The sequence below is a fragment of the Nanorana parkeri genome, unplaced genomic scaffold (genome assembly GCF_000935625.1).
Source record: "Nanorana parkeri isolate BGI_ZX_2015 unplaced genomic scaffold, ASM93562v1 scaffold823, whole genome shotgun sequence".
Lineage (NCBI taxonomy): Eukaryota > Metazoa > Chordata > Amphibia > Anura > Dicroglossidae > Nanorana > Nanorana parkeri.
The window spans coordinates 771,005-780,490 of NW_017307091.1; the positions used below are offsets into that span (position 1 = coordinate 771,005).

At 51.1% G+C, this 9,486-nt stretch overlaps 1 protein-coding gene across 1 annotated transcript; it reads left to right on the plus strand.

The window, feature by feature from the left end:
* On the plus strand, nt 1-7,698 carry GBA (glucosylceramidase beta). Its single transcript, XM_018565232.1, has 11 exons — nt 1-49; nt 1,232-1,322; nt 2,597-2,791; nt 3,451-3,597; nt 3,682-3,815; nt 3,901-4,073; nt 4,157-4,394; nt 4,567-4,791; nt 6,018-6,181; nt 6,263-6,379; nt 7,567-7,698. The coding sequence occupies exons 1-11, from the start codon at nt 41-43 to the stop codon at nt 7,670-7,672; spliced, it is 1,599 nt and encodes a 532-aa protein (XP_018420734.1). The 5' UTR covers nt 1-40; the 3' UTR covers nt 7,673-7,698.
* The last annotated feature ends 1,788 nt before the right edge of the window (nt 7,699-9,486 follow it).

Sequence of the window (9,486 nt, forward strand, 5' to 3'; positions counted from 1 at the left end):
GGAGCAGGTCATGTGACCAGGAAGTGTCAGACTTCAGACCATGCAGAGGGTAAGTGATCATAGGGCATTGCGTCTAATTCGCAGGGGATTTAACCCCTTGCTGGCAACAGCTTCTGTCTGGGGGGACACCGATGGACAATCTCTGGGAGCGAGAAAAGTTTATCCGATCGATGACGCCCCTGAGATAGCGCCAACCTAGACATAACTCATCAAGGCCCTCTCCATGATAACTATACACCTTGAGCAAGGCTGCTAAGAGGATTTATTACGACTGACTAAACCTCTCACTCCGGGGTGTAACTATGAATCATGGGGCCCCATGGCAAGATTATAATGGGACCCCCCACTAAGTGTAGTAGCTGGCAGTATTCCCCAATCAAGGGCAGGTGACAGGACAGGAGAGCTATCAGCATAGTCAGTACACTACTAGGGAGCAGTGCTGAGGGGAATAAGGTATACTGTACACTGGCGGAACTACCAGGGTTGCAGCAGTTGCAATTGCGACTGGGCCCTGGCATTCCGCCTGTTGGGGATGGCCCAGAGAGGAAGAAGATGGCCCGCAGCTCACTCATGCCCCTACCCCGAGATAGTGCCGCTCCGCCACCCGCCGCTCTGCCACCCACAGCAGTAGAAGCGGGCATGTACGGGCGGCTGTGCGCGAGTGATCAGTCACCTGTCCAGCAGAATGTGCTGCATGTACCGCCAGGCAGCACATTCTGCTGTGTGGGAGAGGACCCGCTCCACTTAGTTCCGCCCCCTGGCCGCCACGACGAAAAAGGTGCTGCAGGAGTCAGGTGAGTCTGCTGTGGGTAAAGGCAGGACCGGGAAGGGGGGGTGTGAAGCTGGTGGTATTCAATTATCATAATGTATTGCTGGGACTTGTAGTCCTGCATAGAGGGTGCTATTCTGCATTGCTGTATAACAATTATACAGCAATGCAGAATAGCACCAACTATGCAGGACTACAAGTCCCAGCAATATATTATATTATTAAGTAGGGATGCACCAGTGGCAATACTGGGTACTTGTGACTATACTGAGGTCTGACTTCAGCCCTTCTATACTGGAAACTTCAGGTTTTTTTTCCTAACAGCCTCCCTAATGGGGCCCCCTCCTACCCCAGGCCCCATAGCAGCCTAAATGTTATTTTGGTATTCCGCTGGTCTCATTGGCCCACAGAGGACCCGCTGGCTCTTATCCATGATGTCATAGTCTTTCTGTCTCTCTACAGGTGGTGACGGAGCGTGGTCACGTCTTGGCCCTCATGGCAAACATCTGTGTGGTGCTTCTGGCCTCATTGGTTTTGTTACCATCTATCTCAGGTGAGAAAATGTTATATTAGGGGAAATCCCGTATTATTCTTGAGTGACTAGGGCAGCAGAATGCTTTCCTTGAAACTAGAGCAGTGGTTCTCAACCTTTCTAGTGACGCGACCCCTTGGTAAAATTTGCTAAGTTGTGGTGACCCCCCAATGGTAAAATATTGGCTGTGCAGGCTCTCAGTGGGCTGTGCGGGCTCTCCGGTGGCCAGTGGGGCTCTCAGGTGGCCAGTGAGGGCTCTCTAGCAGTCATTGCAGCTGGTGGTCAGTGCGGCCACTATGATGGTCAGTGCAGGCTCTGTGGTGGTCAGTGCAGGCTCTGTGGTGGTCAGCGCAGGCTCTGTGGTGGCCAGTGTGGGCTCTGTGGTGGTCAATGCAGCTACTGATAGAATTAGAGCATTGTTTCTAACCTGGTGAGACATTGTTTCAAAGGCGGCCAGGCCTTGTTTCTAAACTGGTGAGGAATCAGAGGCCTTTAACATCAGAACTGTGGGTCAAACTTCTGTCAGTTATTTACTGCTGTCTGTCTGCCCAATGACATCAGTTTTTCCTGAAGTGGAGGGTGAGGCCTGGTGGAGAAAGGTTGGAGAGTCTTTGGCAGGTAGGTATTGCAGATCTGGCGGAAATAGGATGGAGTGTCTCTGATGGGAGGGTATTAGGGCTCTGGTGGAGAAAGGTTGGAGAGTCTCTGGTGGGAGGATATGGTTGAGAAATGTTACAGAGGCTCTGGTGGCAGAGTATTAGGGCTCTGGCAGCGAAAGGTTGGAGAGTCTGGCAGGAGGATATTGGGGCTCTGGCAGCGAAAGGTTGGAGAGTCTGGTAGGAGGATATTGGGGCTCTGGCAGAGAAAGGTTGGAGAGTCTGGCAGGAGGATATTGAGGCTCTGATGGAGAAAGGTTACAGATGTTCTGGCGGGAGGGTATTGGGGCTCTGGTGGAGAAAAGTTAGAGAGCCTCTGGCGGGGAAAGGTTGGAGAGACTGGCAGGAGGATATTGGGGCTCTGGAGGAGAAAGATTGGATAGTTTCTGGTGGGAGAGTATTGGGGCTCAGGTGGGAGGGTATTGGGTCTCTGGTGGAGAAAGGTTGGGGAGTCTCTGGTGGGAGGGTATTGGGAATCTGGTGGAGAAAGGTTGGAGAGTCCTCGTTTGTGAGGAAATTCGGGCTCTGGCGGAGAAAGGTTAGAGAGTCTCTGGTGGGAGGTTATTGGGCTGAATTGTTCCTTCCAGGTACCTGAAGTGACAATTTCCTTCCATCTCTCTATCTTTGGTGTTTTTTCAGGATCCCGTCCATGTGTCCCGGATAATTTTGGGCAGAGCTCCTTGGTGTGTCGATGTAATGCCACTTATTGTGACAGCCTGGATACCATCAACCTCCCAGTGCTGGGCACCTACAGTGTGTACGAGAGCAGCCAGAGTGGCAAACGGCTCGAGCTAAGCACTGGACCCATCATCAAGAAGCACTCTGCACCAAGTGGTAACTATTCTCCAGTGCCTGTTAGAAAAAAAACACAATGTGCTTCTTGTGTAAAATACAAAGGCCATTGTACAGGACTAGGTGGCTTTCCAAACCAGTATGGTGGGAGTCATTAGATCTGATGACTGCTATGGAAGGTTATATAAGGAATACCAGCCTATTGTACAGAACTAGATGGCGATCCAAACCAGTATGGTGGGAGTCATTAGATCTGAAGATTGCTCTGTAAGGTCACGTAATGGCCAATGAATACAAGGCCATGCTACAGGACTAGATGGGGATCCATAATGATATTTGGGCATCTATCCCATGCTAGTTAGTAGCTTTGATTAGTGTTCTGCTCATAAATGACCAAGTATAAGGTCTTTTTACAGGACCCCAAAGTCCCCATGGCGCCAAGCCCATCCACCACTATTCCAGGATAATAATGCTGCTTTTTAAACAGTATGCCTTTGTGATCCCTGGGATCATATCGAACACCTTTCATGGCCTCCTCAACCACCAGATCTAGACATCACTGACCCTTTATGATGAGTTCTGTAGATCTTACATAGAAGGGCCCTACTTTCTGCTTCTATATCATTAGGTGTTTCCATGTTTTTGTTAAAAGTAATGGATTTGTGATATTTATAAAAACTATTCCTTTTTTTTTTCTTGAGACCTAGTCCTCACACTGAATGACAAGAAGAAATTTCAGGTCATGAAGGGCTTTGGCGGAGCAGTGACCGATTCCGCTGCCCTGAACATTCTGGCATTGAGTGAAGGGACTCGAGACAACCTGCTGAGATCCTACTTCTCCGAGGAAGGTGACCGATTTCATCTTATTGGGGGTTAAAAGGATATTTCTCATCTTCTGAGGTTATAATGCTCACTTTCTTCTTATCGGTTAGGAATTGGTTACAATATTCTCCGTGTTCCCATGGCCAGCTGTGACTTTTCCACACGTATCTACACCTACCTGGATAAAGAAGGTGACTTCAGTCTGGAGTCATTTAGTCTGCAGGTGGAGGACACCAAGCTGAAGGTTAGATAAGAAGATGATAAAGTACCAAACATAGGTCTGTACATGTTTATGGTCATCCCAATACCTGTTTAATGTCCTCTTCTAGATTCCCATAATACAGAAGGCAAAGACCTTGTCGAAAAGGCCAATATCCCTGTTCGCCAGCCCCTGGACAGCCCCGCCATGGATGAAGACTAATGGTGACATCAAAGGGAAGGGAACTTTAAAAGGCTCTCCGGGAGATCGGTACCATAAGACCTGGGCCAACTACTTTATCAGGTCTTGTCTCTTCCGCCGTGTTGGGTTATCTCCCATACTTCATCCAGTTGAGATTAACCATCTGTTTTCTTTTAACTGTTCAGGTTTTTGGACGAATACGCCAAACACAATCTGACGTTCTGGGCGGTGACCGTGGAGAATGAACCCACGGCTGGGATGATAGAGGGCTATCCATTCCAGTGTTTGGGTTTCACACCGGAGCAGATGAGGGACTTTATCGCCAAGGATCTGGGCCCGGCCTTTGCCAACAGTTCTCACAAAGATGTTCAGATCATGATAATTGATGATAATCGGATTCTTCTGCCATACTGGGCTGAGGTGGTGAGTGAACCCACTGCAGGTTATTGTGTGACTTCTGTTCATTAAAGCTGATGCAGTGTAGGTCCAGAAGTCCAACACACAGTAGTCCAGCAGAGGCATGAGCAGGACAGGTATTTAGGATAGGCCTGATATAACTAAGATTCACTATTTCCTGTCTGACTTGTCTTTGCAGATTCTATCAGACCTGGAGGCTGCCCGTTACATTCATGGCATCGCTGTCCACTGGTACCTGGATGCAATTATACCTGCAGATCTCAGTCTGGGCCGCACTCATGACCTCTACCCAGAATACTTCTTGTTTGCCAGTGAGGCCTGTGCTGGTGCAATGCCTTGGGATAAGGGGGTGCATCTAGGATCCTGGAAGTCAGGGAACCAATACAGCCATCGTATTATAGAGGTGAGCCAACAGCCACCATCTGCCTTTGGTGTCTATTGTGTTATGGCATTTCTTTCTAAGTAGCTTTTTTAGAGATGCTTCTGGCCTGCAAGTCTCCAACCACCCCTTTCCCCCTGCCCAGTCCGTAGAATGATCCTGGCCTACAAGTCTTCGACTATCTCCAAAAGTTCATAGATCAGAATTGTCCTGGCTTGGCCTACAAGTCACAGAGCCCTGTCGTTCCTTAGAAGTGTCCTGGCCTACTAGTCTCTGACTCCCCGCAGACTGTAGAATGGCCCTGGCCTACAAGCCTCTGACTCTCCCCAATTCTCTAGAATGGTCCTGATATACAAGTCCCTGACTCCCCACAATGTGTAGTATGGTCCTGGACTGACCTACAAGTCACTGACTCCCACCATGAACTCTCCCCAGTCGGTCCTAGCCTACAAGTCTCTGAATCCCCCAAGTCTGTGGAATGGTCCTGGTGTAGAAGTCTCCAACTCCCCCATCTGTAGAAGGCTCCTGACTCCCCAGTATGTGTAGTATAGTCCTGGCCTACATGTTTCTGAATCACCCAGTGTATAGAATGGTCTTGACCAAAAAGTCATTGACTACCCCCAATCTGTAGAATAGTCCTGCCTTACAAGTCATGAACTCTCCCCAGTCTTTCCTAGCCTACAAGTCTATGAATCCCCCTAGTCTGTAGAATGCTCCTGGCCTACAAGTCCCTTACTTCCCACTATGTGTAGTATGGTCCTGGCCTACAAGTCCCCGAATCGCCCAGTCTGTAGAATGGTCCTGACCAAAACGTAATTGACTCCCCCAATCTGTAATCGTGGCTTACAAGTCACAAACTCTTCCCCGTCTGTCCTACTTTACAAATCTCTGAATCCCCCTAGTCTGTAAAATGGTCCGGGTGTAGAAGTCTCCAACTCCCCCTAGTCTGTAGAATGGTCCTGGTGTAGAAGTCTCCAACTCCCCCTAGTCTGTAGAATGGTCCTGGTGTAGAAGTCTCCAACTCCCCCTAGTCTGTAGAATGGTCCTGACCAAAAAGTAATTGACTCCCCCCATCTGTAATCCTGGTTTACAAGTCACAAACTCTTCCCAGTCTGTCCTGGCCTACAAGTCACCGACTCCACCTAATCTATAGATTGGTCCTGAACTACAAGTCACTGATTCCCTCCAATCTATAGAATGGTCCTGGCCTACAAGTCACCGTAATTCTCATTTTTCTTTCCCTCTTGCAGGATCTCAATTACCATGTGACAGGGTGGACGGACTGGAACCTGGCACTGGACATCAGTGGGGGCCCCACGTGGGTGGGGAACTACGTGGACAGTCCCATTATTGTTGATCTAAAGAAAGACGTTTTCTACAAGCAGCCTTCCTTCTACCACATGGCTCACTTCAGGTAAGACAGCATGTGGTGCCTGCACAAATATTGGCATCACCGGGACTGCCACTCACACGAGCTCTTGTTTTGTGAATGCAGCAAGTTTATTCCAGTCGGGGCCCAGCGAGTCGGACTAGACGCCAGCCACAAGAATCTTTTGGAGAGCGTTGCCTTCCTGTGTCCAGATGGGTCAGCCGTTGTGGTCATTCTGAATAGGTGGGTGGTCCACAGTAGGGTCCAAAGACTTCCAAATCACATAATCTAGAATGAGCTTTATGGAAAGGTAACTCCACCAAAAACTAAAAAACTTCAATGACCAGATCTTTAGTGGCTAGATCACTGCTTGAAGTTCCCAGGCCTTCACATCTGGGGTGCCCATTATGAGGGGTTACCACCTTCCCTAAAATTAGTTCCTGGGTCTGCATGCCTGCTGTGCCCATTATGAGGTGTTTCCACTATCTCTGCACTGGGATCTCAGGTTTGCACACCTGCCATGCCCCTTATGAATGTCTCCAACCATCCCTGTGGTACACCTGCTGTGCCCATTATGAGGGGCTCCCACCATCCCTGTGCTGAGTTCCTTGGTCTGTACACCTGCTGTGCCCATTATGAGGCGCTCCCTCCATCCCTGAGCTGAGTTCCCGGGTCTCTACGCCTGCTGTGCCCATTATGAGGGGCTCCCACCATCCCTGTGCTGAGTTCTCGGGTCTGTACACCTGCTGTGCCCATTATGAGGGGCTCCCACCAGCCCTGTGCTGAGTTCCTTGGTCTGTACCCCTGCTGTGCCCATTATGAGGGGCTCCCACCAGCCCTGTGCTGAGTTCCTTGGTCTGTACCCCTGCTGTGCCCATTATGAGGGGCTCCCACCAGCCCTGTGCTGAGTTCCTTGGTCTGTACCCCTGCTGTGCCCATTATGAGGGGCTCCCACCAGCCCTGTGCTGAGTTCCTTGGTCTGTACCCCTGCTGTGCCCATTATGAGGGGCTCCCACCAGCCCTGTGCTGAGTTCCTTGGTCTGTACCCCTGCTGTGCCCATTATGAGGGGCTCCCACCAGCCCTGTGCTGAGTTCCTTGGTCTGTACCCCTGCTGTGCCCATTATGAGGGGCTCCCACCAGCCCTGTGCTGAGTTCCTTGGTCTGTACCCCTGCTGTGCCCATTATGAGGGGCTCCCACCAGCCCTGTGCTGAGTTCCTTGGTCTGTACCCCTGCTGTGCCCATTATGAGGGGCTCCCACCATCCCTGTGCTGAGTTCCCGGGTCTGTACACCCGCTGTGCCCATTATGAGGGTCTCCCACCATCCCTGCACTCAGTTCCCGGGTCTGCGTCCATGATGTCAGTATGCTAATGACAGTGTGTCAGTTTCCTGCAGCAATGAACCTCCTTTCATATTTCTCTCCCTTCCAGAGAGTCTCAAGATGTGAAGTTCAGCATTTCGGACCCGGCCCTGGGGGCGATAGAAACCATTTCTCCAGCAAACTCCATCCGGACGTATCTATGGAGACGCCAGTGATCGCCACGACACAGCAGAGAGGACCGCGAACTCGCCGCCGCCGCCGCCACCACCACCACAATGGCGCTGTGACGCACAGGAGCGCCCATCCTGACCACACGTGCTCGCTGTTTCATTCATCCTTAAAGGAACACTCCGCCTTTCAAGTTTTCTTTATGGCAGGACGATTACTTCATCAGGGAAGTATGAGAATTGCCGCTGTGTCGGCTCTTGTAGTAACCATTAGAAATGATGCTCAATGGATAACTCAAGAGCCTGTATAGTACAAAATGAACAAGGCTGATGATACGTCACATAAAGTTGATTATTGCGCTGCCTTGCCTGACGGCGTTGGTTAGAAAGAAGGGGCAATGGTGAGATACAACGTAACAGTCTCATTGGTTGTGTGTCTGTCTTGCAGTATTAACATTTCAGCCACTAGGGGGTGCACAGGCGGCCCCTAGGTGGCGTCCAGGAGCCACGGATGGCTCCATCTGTTTTGTCCATAAGTCTTCTCCGGCCACTGCGAGAAATTCCTTCCAGGCTGCGAGCGCAGAGCAAACATGGCAGCGGTCTGATTGCTGGGGAAAGGGGGGGGGGGTTTGTACAGCGCGTCCCGGTGCTCGGCCCCCCTCCGACAAGTAAACACAATCTGGTTTGTGTATACGGAGTGACGGCAGCGTTCGGGTAATTACGGACTTGGCTCGGCGACAACCAGGCTTATGTGGAGCACTCCGCCCGGCTCTTCCTGGCAGCGGTGAAGCATAGCTCCGCAATGACGTGACCCTTGGTTTATAGATGACGGTGGGGGGGAAGAAGAAGGGGGCCCCCCACTCCTACTAGTTAGCATTCACATATCACCGCAGACTTCCACCTCCGCCTGCTCCCATCTGCCCCTTACTACTACCGGTGCTCGGCCCCCCTCCGACAAGTAAACACAATCTGGTTTGTGTATACGGAGTGACGGCAGCGTTCGGGTAATTACGGACTTGGCTCGGCGACAACCAGGCTTATGTGGAGCACTCCGCCCGGCTCTTCCTGGCAGCGGTGAAGCATAGCTCCGCAATGACGTGACCCTTGGTTTATAGATGACGGTGGGGGGGAAGAAGAAGGGGGCCCCCCACTCCTACTAGTTAGCATTCACATATCACCGCAGACTTCCACCTCCGCCTGCTCCCATCTGCCCCTTACTACTAGTTAGCAATTATCTTCTATTCACACATCATCATAGTCTTCCTCCTCTCTGCTCCCATGTGACCTCTCGCTCTTCCCTCAGCCCCTTACTACTAGTTATCAATCACACATCACCGCAGTCTTCTTCCTCCGCTGCTCCCAACTGACCTCTCGCTCTTCCCTCTGCCCCTTACTACTGGTTAGTATTCACACACACACATCACTGCAGTCTTCCTCCTCCGCTGCTCCCAACTGACCTCTCGCTCTTCCCACTGCTCCCATGTGACCTCTCGCTCTTCCCTCTGCCCCTTACTACTGGTTAGTATTCACACACACACACACATCACTGCAGTCTTCCTCCTCCGCTGCTCCCAACTGACCTCTCGCTCTTCCCACTGCTCCCATGTGACCTCTCGCTCTTCCCTCTGCCCCTTACTACTGGTTAGTATTCACACACACACACCACCGCAGTCTTCCTCCTCCGCCTGCTCCCGTCTGACCTCTCGCTCTTCCCACTGCTCCCGTCTGACCTCTCGCTCTTCCCTCTACCCCTTACAACTAGTTATCACTCACATATCACCGCAGTCTTCCTCCTCCGCCTGCTCCCATCTGACCTCTCGCTCTTCCCTCTGCCCATTACTACTAGTTATCATTCACATATC